Source organism: Nothobranchius furzeri, chromosome 2, assembly GCF_043380555.1.
Source record: "Nothobranchius furzeri strain GRZ-AD chromosome 2, NfurGRZ-RIMD1, whole genome shotgun sequence".
Lineage (NCBI taxonomy): Eukaryota > Metazoa > Chordata > Actinopteri > Cyprinodontiformes > Nothobranchiidae > Nothobranchius > Nothobranchius furzeri.
In genome coordinates this window covers 85546352-85563426 of record NC_091742.1, presented here as the reverse complement: position 1 = coordinate 85563426, position 17075 = coordinate 85546352, and the positions used below count along the sequence as shown (strand labels likewise).

General features: G+C 41.4%; 1 protein-coding gene across 6 annotated transcripts in view; it reads left to right on the top strand.

Annotated features, from left to right (window-relative positions):
• dysf (dysferlin, limb girdle muscular dystrophy 2B (autosomal recessive)) overlaps positions 1-12127 on the top strand; it is a 112316-nt gene extending 100189 nt beyond the window's left edge. For 4 of the 6 annotated variants that reach the window (XM_015946232.3, XM_015946229.3, XM_015946228.3 and 1 more), the window contains 8 exons: positions 1-71; positions 823-918; positions 993-1134; positions 7484-7583; positions 10722-10894; positions 11020-11129; positions 11572-11719; positions 11806-12127. The exon at positions 1-71 is cut by the window's left edge and continues 18 nt beyond it. In XM_015946232.3, the coding sequence (XP_015801718.3) occupies positions 1-71; positions 823-918; positions 993-1134; positions 7484-7583; positions 10722-10894; positions 11020-11129; positions 11572-11719; positions 11806-11862 (897 nt within the window). In that variant the 3' untranslated portion in view covers positions 11863-12127. The remainder of the gene's footprint in view (positions 72-822; positions 919-992; positions 1135-7483; positions 7584-10721; positions 10895-11019; positions 11130-11571; positions 11720-11805) is intronic. The other 2 variants (XM_070548091.1, XM_015946233.3) reach the window with 1 other exon arrangement.
• Positions 12128-17075: the final 4948 nt, after the last annotated feature.

The window sequence follows — 17075 nt, the reverse complement described above, 5'->3', positions numbered from 1 at the left end:
GTGGACCTCTTCCCTAAGTCTCTGGGACCACCTGGACCTCCATTTAACGTCACACCACGCAAGGCCAAGAAGTAGGAACACAGACACACGCACACACATTCATTCATCAAGATTACTGGAGACAGGAACATCTATTTCCTGCTCCAACACTTCAACCAGTGCTGTTGATTGGATGGTTAAAAGGTCGGTCATTCAGCCCTTTCACTTTTCTTTTCTTTTCATTTCCTTGTCACGATGTAATTTAGAGTCTTAATTGTGCATTTTTTGGTTCACGAGTTGCTTCGAAATTCGTCCCACTTGTTTAGACTTCCTGGAGGAGCCAGCTTGTTCTCCCCACACGTGTGTGGGGTTTCTCCAGGTTCTCCAGACATGCAGGCTAGGTTGACTTGAAACTTGTCTATTCACCCGAGGCCTTTCCAAGGTGTCCCCTGTCTCTCACCAAGTGACTGGTGGAGAAAGACACCAGCTTCTCCGACCCTGAATGAATGACGAGTTTCAGGTGCCCACGAATGCCCGATCCCCACTTTGAAACAGCATTTATCTCACATAATCCTCGAACGTGTTCAGTAAGATGAGAACGAGGGTTCTCAACTGTTTGAGACATTTTAGAATCTCCAGGTGAGATTTAGAGACTAACTTTCCCACATGATGGTGCGTGCTGTTCAAAGTCCGGGTGCAATCAGCATCCTCCACGCCACACCTGAACCCGTCTCCTACTCACATCGAGTATTATCCAACAGCAGCCTCAACAATTAAAAAAATAAAAAGGAGTTTTAACCAAATTCAGCAAAGATCAGTTCATTTAATCCCTTCGTTCTTCAGGTTCTTCTTGCGTTGCATCATCTGGAACACCAGTGATGTCATCCTAGATGACGTCAGCATCAGCGGGGAGAAGATGAGCGACATCTATGTGAAAGGGTGAGAGGGGAAAATGATTTCTGTCCTCCCTCGTTCTGCCACCTGTTTACTGAAGCTCAAACCGTTTTTCTCAGCTGGCTTGATGGACACGAGCACCACAAGCAGAAGACGGACGTCCACTACCGCTCTCTGGGTGGCGAGGGGAACTTTAACTACAGATTCCTGTTTCCTTTCCACTATTTACCCGCAGAGCAGCTGTGTGTTGTTGACAAAAAGGTAAAGACACGTTACACACATTTCTCAAAAACGAAACCATTGGAATATGGTAAAAGACAGCAAAACGCTACCAGTTTAAACGTTTGATACATCAGCAGTTCTGGCTCTGAACGCTGAGTCAGGCACTTGTGAGGTGAGGTCCTCTCTGCAGGCCTCCTTCCCTCTAACTGATCCTCCGAGGCCGGCAATTAACAAAAATAATGATGTGACATTTCCACAAGAAGGAGTGGATGCTTCTGAATCTCAGAGACTCAACAAAAACATGCAGCGAGGAGCTAAAACAACACTGCTCTGAAAACTGGAATAACAACTCGCCTGTCATTTGCTTTCCTTGGCTGCGGGCCGAGCCTCTTTAGCCGCTCGCGGCCGACATGTTTTACGACGGCGTTCGCTCGCTCGCACCAGCATCTTTAATCAGCGAGCAGCTGAAAAGACAAGAGGGAGTTTTAAATGAAAAACTCTGCTGGGTGGAGAGCTTTGACTCAGAAACTAAGCAGGAGCCAGAAATAGAGTTTATGAAGCCAGAAACCTCACACAGGCTGATGAACGGACCATCAGCACTCTGAAACTGGGAGGTGCAGCAGCTTGATCGGGTCATCAAGGGTTGATTATAAACCTAAAAATCTACACTATGTAACTGGAGTTTTATTGTAATTCATTCTTGATGTAGTAATTGTTTATGAATGTATTTATTGACAATTCCTTCCAGAAGAACATATCTGGATTAGATTTAAGGCAACTAGATTTCTTTTAGTTTCATTGAATATCAGCAGTGGCTCAGGAGGTGAAGCTGACTGTCCAACAATCAGAAGGTTGCAGGTTCGATCCCGGCTCCCTCCACAGAATGCTGCTGTCGTGTCCTTGGGCAAGACACTTAGCCCACCTTGCCTGCTGGGGGTGGTCGGAGGGACCGGTGGCACCTGTGTACGGCTGGCCTCGCCTCTGTCAGTGCACCCCAGGGCAGCTGTGGCTACATCTAGCTCATCCCCACCAGAGTGTGAATGGGTGAATGAGGATTGTGTTGTAAAGCGCCTTGGGGGGGTTGAAGAACTCAAGAAGGCGCAATATCAAATAAAGGCCATTAACTGTTGAATAACAAAAGATGATTTCTGGTCCCAGTTTTCAGAAAGAGCAACAGGAAAGTTTTATCTTCTTGATTTATCTGCGATGACTTTTCTCAACCGTCCCTAGAAAGTCTGCTCTATAGGCCTTTTTCCATTTGCACCAACTCAACTCGATTCAGCATCGTTGGCTTTTCCTTTGGTAACGAACACGTAATCTTTTTTATGACCAACTTCAATGGGGTTCCAATTGTATTTGAAAACTCTACGTCAGAGACTTTGGGTTACTGATTGAGGTGGAGTCACCTCGCTTCCCGCAATCTTCCCAGGGCTGAAATCTGCAGACCGAGCAGAATGTTTAACAACATCTTCTCAACTGTTGCGTTGGGTTCACCTCGCCGTACTTTTCGAAATCTGGGGGCCACCCTGCTTTAATGAGCCCACCCACTAGAGCAGTTTCTCATTTGTAATGGAAACCCCCCAAACCATAGGGTACAGCTGAGCCGAGCCATGCTGAGTACACTGGTGGTTGGAAAGGAGGCTCTGGCCGATTGTTGAACCTCAGATTCAGAGCACTGTGGCTTTTGTCCTGGCAATAGGTCAGATCTGGCCATGTTAATCAGTTGGAGTTTGGTTGTCCAGTTCACACGTGTTTTATGGATTTTTAAAAAGATTACAACCATGAGGTATTCTGAAGAGGTACTGGTGAGGGCGGTTCGGTTCCTGTACAACAAAGGCAAGAACTCTATAAATGACACCAAGTGGAGCTCATTCCTAGTGTGGGGTGGCCTCCACCAGGCAAGGCCCTTGTTTTGATCCTTTCTGTGGTGTTCATGAACAGGATCTCAAGTCTTAGTCATGGATTAGGCTCTTATGTCTGTGTTTTGCCGATGATGTGGTTCTGATCAAGCCACGACCATAAGCATGGACTAGGGTGGTTAACAGCTAAATGTAAGCAGCCAGGATAAGAGTCAGCTTCTCCAAATTTGAGGCCACAGTTCCCAACAGCAAAAAGAGCAAAGATTCCTCCAGTTGCTGCCTCAAGTGGAGTTTTAAGTGTCTCATTCATAAATTGTGGTTGGATGGAGAGAGAGGCTCTTCTCTAGTGAGGGTTGGTCCATCCTGACAAAAAATGAGCTAAGTCAAAGGGTGAAGCTCTCTCTCTTTCTGTTTCACTACACTGAGGCCATTCAAAGATCTACCTTTCTATAGTTTCTACAGTGTTTACGGTATCTACATTGTCTACAGTATCAATACAGTATCTACGGTATCTACGGTATGATCTATTACAGCGGTTCCCAAACTTATTTAGCTGCGCACCCCCTTCTATGTCCCGACCATGTCGACCCCCCCCCCCGCATCAGGGCATGGCTATATACATATATATATTATATATATATATGTATATGTATATATATATATATGTGTATATATATATATACACATATATATATACATATATATATATATACATATATATATATATATATATATATGTATATATATATATATGTATATATATATATATATATATATATATATATATATATATTATATATATATATGTATATATATATCAATATCAGACGTCAAGCTAAACAGACAGGGTTAAAAAGATATGATCGACCTTTTTCCCCATCACTTTCATTTTTTTAAATAGTAATTAATAAACATTCGATACCATTAAAATTTCTTTTGATTTCATTTTAAATAAATATTTAGAGTGCCCAGGTAGCACATAAACAATGCAATTTAACGGTTTTCTTAAAGTAGAAACGTTTAACCTGTGTGTGTAGAGCGCTCTCCTTCCTTCTGCTCTGCGTAAACCTGAGCTGATCACCTACTTGTGCGTAATCAAATACGGGAAAAGATGGAAAAGCCATGAGGTTCACTTTTGCCTCAGACCGACTTATTGCTGTTTTGGTGTGGCTGAATCTGCGATCCGCTGCCACGCGGACTAACAAATGCTGCAGTAACAGGACTTGTGGTCAGGTTCATGAGGAGTCACTGGCTGGAGTGGACCCGACTTTAATACATCATCCCAAAATAGAAGCTAATATCTTAATTTGACCTTGAATGAAAAATGTTGTTATAAAACCTCTTAAAAGTTTTTATCACGGAGGAGGCAGCGCTAATTTCTGCCTTCAGTCTGACGGCGCGCTGGAGTTAAAGCAGCGTGCGCGCTTATTGAATCTGTGTGTGTGTGTGTGTGTGTGCGCGCGCGCGGCACAGCTCCATGAGCCGCTCAAGTCACCGCGTCTCGTTATTGGCGCTATTTAAACTAATGAGACAGGGTGTTAATTACAATCTGCCAGAATGACTCGCCACCTTCAGATTTCTCCAACACCGTTAAAAATGATCAAATACGGAACACATCGGCGTGCGCAGGCCAGAGTGCTGAAGGTCGGCGCATTGTTATGAAGCTATAGGGCACATGTGGAGGACACACACACACGCGCGCGCGCAAAAATATACTTTTTTTCAATTACATTTATTGGGCCCACTTACCTTTTCTTTGGCCCACCCACAAATGAGTTTCTGGCTACGCTAATGGTGACATATGACAGACTTCTCTGAGCTCCGCAGCCATTACACTTTTCACCTCGCGCACCCCCTAGCGGCAGCTCGCGCACCCCCGGGGGTGCACGCACCACACTTTGGGAATCCCTGATCTATTAGAAAACACATGACCTATCACTTTTAGCTGTTCTGGGCCTTTAGGATCCTTTGGTCTTTATCACACGTCACCGAGACACTTTCTCTTAGCAACAGCCCAACATTAGAAACATTTAACATTTCACACCACGTCTCCCTCACTTTCTGAACATAACCCTGATTTATCATCAGAAATTATTGTATTTGTCATTGTGGGAGGTTGCTAAGTGCTGCCTTTTGTTTATGGAAACTCTTCTTGCTGAATGTATTTAGGACCGGTGACGTACTGACATTCACTACAAATCACTGGAGACTTATTTAAAATCATGTGTGAAAACTCATATTTTATATCAACATGACAAAAGCCAAAGTGTGTCACACGCAGATAAAAACAAACGGAGGGAATGGAAAGCCATGCAGAGGAAACTTGGTGAAGCAAATTAGCACAAACATGAGACGGGCTCAGATTCTGTCTGGCAGTTTGGTGTGACTATACCGGAGGTGATAATCGCTATAATACACTCCCTGATGTGTGTGTTCACACAGATGGTGTGTACATGTCGATACAGAGTGGACGTGTTGATGCAGCACTGCTCTGACCTGAGAGACTCAACTTATTTAAGCTAGAGGAAAAGAAAGCCAACAACATGTGGTTAAGTTATACAACAACAAATGTCTTATTTAATATATTAGTTATTTAGCACAAATATAGTTTTTCTTTAAATTTGAGCCTTTCTCTGACCAGGAATACAGACTGAAATAAAACATACCATCTGACTTTATTAGAAATGAATTACTCGCCGTTCCTAGACCGATAATGTTTCCACACAAAAGCATGAGGATATGAATCATTGCTATGAGACATAGCCCAACCTTAGACATTTGTAAAGATTGCTGATTGGTCTCTATTTACTCTGGTGAGAAGGCAAGCCATAAAAAGGTCCTGTCATGTTATATGTTACACAATATTGATGGAGTACTCAGAATGTCGATCTTAAAATCACTCCTCTGCACTAGGCTTGAGCGGTATCCAAATTTTGATGTAGTCTAGTTTCCTCCACATTTTACCGAGGTGTACGCTATTACCGGGACTAATTTAAAAATAATGACGTACGCCTCAAGAGAATGATCAACTATTAACTGTTGGTTTGGACCGTCACCGTTCAGAAACTGAATAACAAAAACTATTACTAAAACAATAACAACATATCACAAATAATAATAAGAACTTTAAAAAAATGCAAGAATGTTTATCTTTACCGGCTTCAACCTCCAACTGCTGAAAACCCGCTTCGATGAGCCTGTGACAGTCAGACACCCGATTACTTTGAGGCTGGTCATGACATCTGGGGAAGGGTGGCAGCTTATTTTCCACCAGAAAAGTACGTTGTTGTCTCTTTTAATAACAGGCTCCAGACAGAAGTCTGCTGTTTCAGCTACGGCTCACTCCTCTGCTGTGCCGACGGGGCGTGCGTCTTTCGGGGTCCTCTTTTGTTTTCACTAGTTACCTCATCAGTGTTTACCAGCTCTCCTTCTAAGTTTGCTCCTAAACATCAGAAGTTGTGTTTAGACAGGTCAATTAGTGCGTAAGCTGCCATTTTCCTCTTGGTGCACTGTCACTGTGATGACATCACGGTTCTGGTCCCTAGAGCCTTACATGGACAAGCACCATCATACACTGGTGATCTTCTTAGTCCCTACACCCCCAGCAGGTCCCTGAGGTCCAGTGACCAAAGCCTACTGGTTGTTCAGCGCAACAGGCTAAAGACCAAAGGTGACAGATCATTTGCTGCTGTGGACCCCAGACTCTGGAACTCTCTCCTCCTGAGCCTGAGATCAGTGGACTCAGTGGTCTCCTTTAAAAAGCAGCTGAAAACTCACTTGTTCAGGCTGGTTCCGAGGATCCTGGCTCAGTATATACAACATATATACCAAGTAGTGTTTCTATGGTTACATTGTGATTTCTCAGTAAATATTCTATTTGGTGAGAGATAAACTTTATTGTATTTATCCTTGTGAATCTATAATTAAACGGGTAAACTAGTAGTAGCACATTCAGCGTCAAGGAAAGTTAATGTTATTATCAGGAGACGGAGAATGTTTAAGTGGTTAGCAGCAGGGTTCAAGCCAATGGCCCCCTCCATGAGGCCACCACAGCTCAGCAGAACATCGTTGTAGCTTCTTCTGGGGAGAAAAACACTTAAAAAATAAATTTAACAGCTGAAATTGCAGAAAATAATTCAATTAAAGAGCAGACTGTAGAAGAAAGCAGTAGAGTGTGAAAAGTGGTCAGTGTATCCTCCAGCAGTCTAAGCCTATAGCAGCATAACTACAGAGATAACTCTGGATAACCTAGCCTTTTAGATGGAGGCATGTTGGAGTCAGGGCAAGGGAGAGCCGTCTTTACCGACTGTACACTCCACCTCCCTCTACTCCCCCACTTGTCCAGATCTAGACTAACATCAGATTTTAACCATAGGCCCTATCAAATAAAAATGTTTTAAGCCTAGTCTTAAGTCTAGTTACAAAAAAACACCGAAAGATAATTTTGACATGTTTGAACAGGATTCTGAATACAACTTAAAATAAAAAAATACATTAAAAAACATTTCTTTCTTTCTGCATTTTTACAGGAACACTTCTGGAGTTTGGATAAATCCGAGAGCAAACTGGTGCCCAAACTGACCATCCAGATCTGGGACAACGACAAGTTCTCCTTTGACGACTACCTCGGTAAATCAAAACATCAGTGACAGCGCAGCAAGATTTGTTGAATGTTTTTTATTATCACTTTTTTATTTTTTGGTTTAAGTTTAACATTGATACTCTCATCCATAATGTACAGATCCTAGAAAGTGTCATGGGTGGATAAATAAAAATTAAAAGTCGTGAGTAGACATTGTCTTGATTAACTCTAGGTAATAATATCCTGTCTGTGTTTCTGAGGTTTTTATTTTGAAACCTAAAATAATAACTTACAACAGATCATTTTATAATCTAGGTTTTCCCTAAATTGTGTGATTACATGTTTTGGGTATTTTTCTTTCTACCTGTTGAAGTGAAACTAATTAATGGCCGACAGATACTTAAGTCATTCTGGCTCTGACACATAGACATATTTTCCTCCTTTCTTGGCAACGATTAGGGTGTAAACCTAGCCCAGAGACCACATGTGCGACGTACGAACAACTACTGTGATAACATTTATCTTTAGAATTAGCACTCTTTCATTTCCACTGCGTCGGCACATTTCACCAAGAGGAGGGACAGGTTTTACTTTGTTATCCCGAAACTCAAGCTGTCATAATTTTGCCTTTCCTTCACCCCTGACTTTGCCCCAACCCCGTCCCTTGGAATAACTCATCACCGTGTCTCGGGTCGGGTTTGCCTGCGAGGGGAGGACGGCGGTTTGCGGGCTTCGGTGTCCCTCTGCGGTGGGATGCCATGAAGAAGATGAGGAATCCAGATTCTGACCTGTTCCTGTCTGTCACCGTCTCGCCTCGCTGCAGCCTTTTCTCTCCATCAGGTTTTCGCCTCACACCGGCTGTGGGTGTGTGGCCACCTCAAAGCATTTTTTCCATGCCTGCCTGTCGTCAGCTCGTCGGCTCGGACCGCTGACTGTTAATCTTCCTGCACGGTGTGAGGGTCAGACACGAGCCATTTTCCTACAGCCAAACTACATTTAACTCTGGAAAAGCACTCGGAGCTGAGGTCTAGTCTTCCTGCGGCCTTTCATACTTAGTGTCAACAAAGATCAAGACTTCCCTAACCGACCTTCATTGCAGGATCCTCCATAATTCACCCAGATATGGCTCAGTAATTAGTCTGCACACACCGAGGTGCCAATGAATGCTGATTCAGCTGGATTTTGTAGCCAAGCTCCCAAGTGTCCAATCTTTTCAAGCTGACATGAAGATTTACTTTCACTCAAAACAAATTTATTGGATTACAACTACAACATTTTTCATTTAATGACTACTTTATACCTGAGTCAGTTATGGTTAGGACTCAGAGCCAAAAATACCAAACTGAACAATAATTTCATTTCATTAATCTAATTTTTGCAATAAAAAGTGAAGTTCTTCGCTGAAATTATGAAGATAAACAGATGTTATTATAATTTATGGGATAGAACAATGTGACCAACTAGTACTATGAATATTAAGATGTAAAGTGGTGTGATTTTACCCATTTGACCTGATGGTCCAAGTCAATATTAGTTTTTTATTTTTAATTATTTTTAACTCAAATTTGTAATCTCATCTGTTAATGAAATGTTATAATTTTATGCCTTAATTATTTCTGATGTTAATCAATTTTATTATGATTTAATCACTTTTTTGTTGTTGTTTTGATCTATGTGAAGCACTTTGTGTGCTATATAAATACAATTGACTTACTTACTTTTTTTTATTTATGCACAGAAATAAGCTTATAAAACAAAATTGGTTGTGTTAGAATAAAAAAGCTGTCATTTGTATAATTACATTTACATTACATGAAAACTCAACGCTCTACATGAAAAGAAAGCAGGGTTTTTGCTTGCTGCTCCTCTGGCTCTTGGAGGGTGCAGACGCTTCTTTTCCTCCTCTCCTCCATATCTTATCCTCAAGACCTTTGTCTGTCTCTGGGTGCTGGGTGCACGGCTGCTTCTGCATTTTTCTGGAAATTGAAATACATTTAAATGGATCTTGTTAGCTGGTCTCTCAACGCGATTGGTTAAATTTTTTCAACGATGAGAACGGGAGAAGGGGCTCCCGGATGCCCTGCCGGGACAGACCCAGTTGGATACATCTTGGACTCTTGGAAGCGGTGGAACTTGATTTGTCTATCTCAGCTGTCTGTGGAGGACTCTGAAGACGTGTGGATATTCGTGGTGTTGGTGTCAGGTTTCCTGCTCATTGGCCTTGGAGGCTACCTGGCTTACCGGAAAATTAACCAGCTGTCGAGGAATGTTGGCCTGATCCCGGAGCTCAGAGATGGTTTGCACCATGCTGTAAATTCACAGACTCAAATAATTGTCGAGATGAATCGTAAGCTTGGGACTTTGGCGGAGATTCATTCTTTGGCACAAAAGATGGATGCCATCAAGGAGAGAGTGGACGAATCAGCACGGATTGGGATAGATTAATGTCCATTATTGGGAATCGGAGAGGTGAGGACCAGCAGACTGTAAGACAGAGAGGAAATTATCTCTGTCTGGCCTCAAAACAATTTCTAATTGGAATCTGGCGTCCTTGAGCCTGCAAGGCTCCAGCGAAAACTCCCCCCTCAGAAGATATGTGGAATATGCCGTCGCTATGGCAACTCAACTCTGTCTCCTATCCCAGCCTGGGCATGACTGCGGGAAGGCTGCTGAAACGTTCCAGGGTCACTGCAACCCTCCAACCCTAAATGCTCCCCCCCTATCCACACAGAGGTGACATGCACTGCTTCTTCGTGGCTGCAGGAACTGAAGCTGGGATAGTCCCAACCTACCACCCCACCTAGTGGACACTTATGTTGTGTTGTCTGAAGTCTGTTGCATATCTCTGTTTGAGGTGTTTTTTTGTTTTTTTTGCAAAGCAAAGCTGCCCTCCTGCTGGAGAGTAGCTCTGAAGTGCCTTTTTTCCCTCCACCTGAACCAATCCTCATGTTACCCTCTTGTCTCTATTAAGGTAGCGCGACTCAGGGTTGCGAATGACCACAGTCACCAGTTCTTGTCATGTGTCTTGCCCATGTATGTCTGATCTCTGAATTGTGTGTACTGAAACTCTAATTTCCCTCTGGGATTAATAAAGTATATTTGATTTGATTGATTTGATTGAAAGGCTTAAAAATGTAGACGTTACTTCACTTACTCTCATGAACTCTCTGTAAATGTGCCCTCAGGCCACCTGGTGATGGACCTAAACCACATGCTGCGTCCTGCCAAGTCCCCAGAGAAATGCACCCTGCAGCTTTTGGACCAGCCAGCAGACAAACTGGTGTCTCTGTTTGAGCAGAAGACGGTCAAAGGGTGGTGGCCCTGCGCCTGCGACCAAAACGGAGAGAAGATCGTCGCTGTAAGAATGCAGATTCAAACGTTTCTTCTGTTGTTCATCTGCAGATGTGGAAACAACACATTTAGAAATCCAAAACACACATTTTGGAGGCTTACGAAGATGAGTCATAAGTGTCTGTGCTTCAGGGGAAGGTGGAGATGTCCCTAGAGATCGTGACGGAGCAGGAGCAAGAGGAGAGACCAGCTGGACTTGGCAGAGATGAGCCCAACATGAACCCTCACCTGGAGGAACCCCAGTGAGTCAAACAAATGCTACCCTGTTCACAGGTGCTGCCATGTTGGGTCTGAAAGTCTCGCCTTTCCCCTCAAACAGGGTTTGAGGACACATTAAGAGTGTTTTTCAAATCTGGACAGCCTTGTCACTTCATTGTGACATAGTTGGCCTTAAATGTGTCTTTGGAAGGATGCAGCCCCTGAACTTGGACACAGTAAATCATGGTAGGGCTTTGGGGGCTTAGGAGAACTAATTCAAGTTTTGGGTGTTTGAGAAAAAAAACATACTGCAACAAGGTTAGATCAATGTGAATCAACAGGAGTCAACGAGTGAGGAGAATGTCCCATTTATTTACACGGAGGGATGAAGATGTCTTCTGCTGCCAGCCACTAGGAGGCGCTCGTGTTGCTGATGTCTTTCACCCAAACACTAAAACAAGCATCCTCTTCCTGTCCCCCTTCCAGGCGTCCAGAGACATCCTTCCTGTGGTTCTCCTCCCCCTTTAAGACCCTCAAATTCATCGTCTGGAGGCGATTTAAGTGGCTTATCATCCTCTTCATCATCCTCTTCTTCATCCTTCTCTTCCTCGGGGTCTTCCTCTACTCCTTCCCTGTAAGTCTGGGTGAATCAGAGCACTGGATGAACGTCAGAGCGAACTGAACAGAACAGGAAGTAACCTGCTTTCTTTATTTTCACAGAATTACGCTGCCATGAAGATGGTTGGACCGTTTGGACAGGCCAAGTCCAAAGACTGATGACAAAGATGAAGGAGACAATTAGTCCCATTTGATTTCAGAAAGTGACATGAACTTAATTTTTTTCTCTTCTTGGGCCTTCTTTGTCATCGTGCTGCAGCTGTTTGTGCCTTCTACTCTAGAGTCACCAACTCTGAACTGCCGCTGAGAAAACAGATCACATGTGCCGTCTTCTGTCCTTTGTTCAGAGAGGTCAAAAACACGTCGCTGAGCTTCAGAATGATAAAAAACATTTACAGATTGTCAAGTCTGATCGTTTTACCGCCAGATTAAAAATCTCAAACTTTATATCTGCAAAAGTTCAAACTGATGAAAACGGGGAGGTGGTTCTTCAGTTATCCTTCTGAAGTGAACATTTATCATTAGCGTTCTGCAAAGTGAAAAATTTTATGGTTCTTTAGATCTGCTGACATGATGCCTTCAGGTGTGATGGGAATTCTCAGTAATTACCTGTTAAACACTTTACCCCTGCCTCCTTCTAATGTTATTCTTTGTTTTTAAGTAAAAAAAATCATCACCATCACTCTTCTACACTAAAAAACACACTGTTAGTATTACATTAATAATGTTGGCTTGGTTATTTTACCACTTTGGGGCAAATCCACCCAGCCATATATGAAAATTAAAAGGAGAAGTATATATTTTTCAGTAATTCAACTTAAAAAGTAAAGCTAATCTATGAGACAGACTTGTTCCATGCAAAGCCAGATATTACTAGCCTTTATTTGTTATAATTGTGATGATTATGACTTACAACTTATGAAAACCCCACATTCAAAATCTCAGAGTCAGAATATTGTGTAAAGGTTCAATTTTCTAGACTGACAGTGTCACACTCTGGCCAGCTAATGAATCCAAAACCCTGCAAAGGGTTTCTGAGCCTTTAGATGGTCTTTCAGTCTAAGTTGAATCACTTACATAAATAAACATTGGCACCATTTTCTAGTTCTACCCGCACTTCGGGAGTTAAACAATGCTGAAATGAAATCAACTTACATTTAACAGCTAAATAATTTTTCGGTCAGATTAATTCAGATCTTATTGTGAAGCTAATTCAGTATAATGTGTTTAACATGAATCCTGAATTTAAATTTAAGTTTTTGTTGCAGGTGTGGACAAATGCAATCTGTGATGAAATATGTGTAGATTTTGGTTTTAGTGGAATTTGAACAAGTTTAATTACAAACAGTATAGTTATTTTACAAAAATCATTCAAATCTACTTTAATGAGTGTTTTGAAGGCACCAGATATTTTAAAGAAAATATATTTGTTTTGATCTCAATTGTGATATGTGTGCGTTTATTTAGAGAGTTTTGATTTGCTTGAGGTTTGTGTTTATTTTTAACTGCTTGTATATCAGAAAAGGGCCTTAAAAAGCTGCTTTTACACAAACCGCTGAATTCAGACAATCTTGTTACCACTGTGAGTTCTAAAAAGCATTTGCTGTTAAAATCAGTTCTGCTTTTGCCTGATTTTATTCCTGTCAGTGAATGCAACGTGCCTTCAGAATGAAGCTTTGCTGACCAATGCACCAGAACATTAACATTTGCCTTATGTGAAAAAAACTGTAAAAAAAAATTAAAACAAATAAAACATCATGCAGGAGAATAGAGCCATTTTAGCTTTGTGAGGTCCCTATGCATCATGCTGTTCCGGGGCCCCTATCTTGCCAAACTACATTTTAACCACCATACTTTAGATTTTACATAAACACACCACATATTCAGCAGTATCCGTCTTTTTGAGTTATATCATTGTTTGAAATTGTGTCTGTCAGTATTAATATAGTAAACAAATCTTTATAATGTGCAGTAATATTTGTAAGCATGACAGGAAATGGCATCATACAATCAAAACAATAAAATGTGAAAAACTAAAGGTAAGAACTGTTTTCAAGTGTATGTATTAGTTTTCTCTGACAATATTGTACTAAGGTGGGCTGCTTGATCATTTTTCTAGACCGCCTGAATGTTTTTTTCCTCATTAAAAAACCCGCTAGAACACCAAACGCTGATCACATCGGCCACATCAGCGCCACAAGAACATTATCCCGAACAGAGTCGCTACTCGGGTCAGCTCCAGCCATCCCTACCTCCCCCCTCCTTCATTGCGCTACCTACCACTGTAACACCAAGCAAATAGTTTTTAGATGATCGTATCTAACGTTTTTTTTACTAGCCATGGACCATTTCTCTTTTAAAACATAAACCTTTATCGGCATAAACCTCCTGTTAGCGGTAGCTTGTTCAAACAGTGGCCATATCGGACTCTGATTGGTTTTTTCTCGTGTAGTCCTGCCTGTTTCATTTTCTGATAGTTGTCCCTTCCTATCTTTTTTCCGATTGGATTTTTATTTCTGTCAATTTCTGTTATCTCTTATTCGTCAACGAAAATGTTGGTCAGTTGTTGTCACAAATTTGTCTTTAGTGGCGAGTATTTTTTAGTTTTTGTTTTGTTAAAGTCTGCAAAAATTCATATATCGCAAAAAAGAAAGTATTCAGTCAACAAAATTAACACTAGACAAGTTATTTTTATTCTCAAATGAGGGTTTAGGTTGCAGGAATTTAGGGGCCCCCCTAGTGGCCATGTGGGGCCCTTTGCTTTTGCATAGTCGGCAAATAGAAAAGTAAAGAAACGGCTCTGCATACGAAGACTTCTGAGTTATTTCAGGCTTTGAGATGAGACAGTGAACAACCGTATACAGCCAAAGCCCTTAAACTGATCTGCAGTAACTTGGTGAAAGTTGGTGTGAAAATTGTAGATTTTGCTTAAAATTGAATCGGGGGTCAGATCCCTTTGCTGTTGATGGAAAACACTGAATTTTCTTCGGCGCAACCATTTGAATGTATTTAAAACCTGGTGTCTGTCTGACCTCATGTCTGTGAGGTTTCACCTGTGTGCACTGAAGCATGTCATTATCAATAAAACTGCATTTCCGACCTGTTTCATGTTTGTGTCTGAGCAATACTACAAACATGCCATTTATTGTTAATAAAGTGCCCCTTTTAAATGTATTTGTATTTACTATACTATTATATACAGATCAAACACAGGAAGAAGAGATGATATGTATTTTTTCTGTTTGTGGTATTTTTAAAAAAATTATGTATGTTTTCTTTGTTTGAAATAAACTAAACTAATATACTATACTGTACTATAATATACCACACTATGCAATGACAAACTATACTAAACTATACTCAGAGGTGGAAAGTAACGAATTACATTTACTCACGTTACTGTAATTGAGCAGCTTTTTTGTAAATTTATACTTTTTAAGTCGTTTTTAAAATCTGTACTTTTACTTTTACTTGAGTAAGTTTTTAAAAAAGAATTGTAATTAGCTACATTTTAAATCACATCCGTTACTGAGTAAAAATAAATTGTAGGCTTAATAAATTAAAAATATTACGTGTAGCAGCGTCGGAACAGAAAGAGACACCTGCATGAGCACCACGTCTAAACCGGGGGGGGGGGGGGGGGGGGGGGTACACGCTTTATGATGAGGACAAACAGCCATTTTTACCGCAGTTTTGCTCAAAAACAAAAGTTCTGTGATCCACTCGCTGTTTACCTCCTCTCTCCTCTCCTGTGGGTTGGAACCCACACCTTCGCGCACCGGTGTGACGTCATCAGAATTGTGCTCGGTTCAGCAACCAGACTCGGTTCCGTGTTTGAAATGTGTTTCCATACCGCGCACGGAAGCGGCAAAATTACGTTTAGCGTTCCTAAGAAGCGGATTCTCAGCGCTCTGCTCATAAAACAGAAGACCTGCAGGCCTCTGTGAGTTAAAACATCCTGATACTGTTCAGGTGTAAACATTGTGCTCCATCCATGTGTTTGAACTCGGAAGTTGCTCCTTGATGCCACAGATATGTGATGATTTAGCTTGTTTATTTTACTCCAGAATAAGAGATTAAATTATTACAAAAGCAGTTCAATGTAGTTAAATTAGTCATTCAAATGATTCTAACATGCTGCAGTGTGTGTGTGTGTGTGTGTGTGTGTGTGTAGGACTGCATAAGACAGCATGGCTTCATCAAATCCATGCATCCTATATCTTGGCTGAAGTAATGGCTCAGGAAAATAACTTGTATTTAATAAACAATGACGTCTCTGCATTGTTTATGATAATGTTTTATCTTATATTGGACCTATTTTTGGTCTGGGAGGTGTAACGTATCATGATACAAGCCTTTTAAAACATGTTAAAGTGTTACAAGAGGAGATAAATACATGAATTTGAAGTTCATGTTTGGAGACCAACCTTCACAGTTTGGAGGCTCACGCTGGTGAGGAGACACCATTAGTTCTAGTAACACCTGGGCTCCCAAGGCCTGTTCTGACAGGATGGACGTTATGAGACCCTTAAGGATTCCAGTTGGATGACTGGAGGATTATTTAGGAGGACTGGAATGAACAAACTGGTTTCAGTGGTGAAGGGTTAAAGGTATTGGCTCGGCATTAAAATTGTAGAAATGCAAAATAACTACACTTTATTATCTATATAAACATGTACTGGGTCCAGTTTTTTATTTTATTAAGGACTTTTGTCATAAATCATTACAGAAAATCCAAATCCTCTCCTCCAGACAGTGAAGAACTGTGTTTCGCATACGTCACTCCAGCACGTAAAACAAGGTAGTTGCTGATGCTAATATTGTGAATCACTGTTATTTGTTTACTTTCATGCTCCTAATTATTATGTAAAATTGCGTTTACAGCTGCAGCAAAAGGTCTGAGCCATGTGTCCGTGTCCTACACGCATTTTTAAATAACAGGTCTGATCTAAAATAATAACCTACATCTATAAATCCATCTAGAACTGCACCGCTACTTCTGGACTCCAGACGAGTCCCGTTAGCATGACTGCAGCAAAACTAACCGTGTTCACTCCGGTAAGGAAAGAACAAGTCCTTTGGGAAAGCTACGACACACACACACACACGCACGCACGCACTCACACACACACACACACACACACACACACACACACACACACACACACACACACACACACACACACACACACACACAGATATAATCTAAAAGATGATCTCTATATTTCAACATTAAAACCTCCATGACATCCTGGATTAGTGCAAACAACGAATTGAGCTAAGGAGTTACTCCAGCATCAGGAAGATTTATTCTGGTAAATTGTAGGTTCATTATTTTCCAGAGTTATCTCAATAAATACACACAGCAGGAA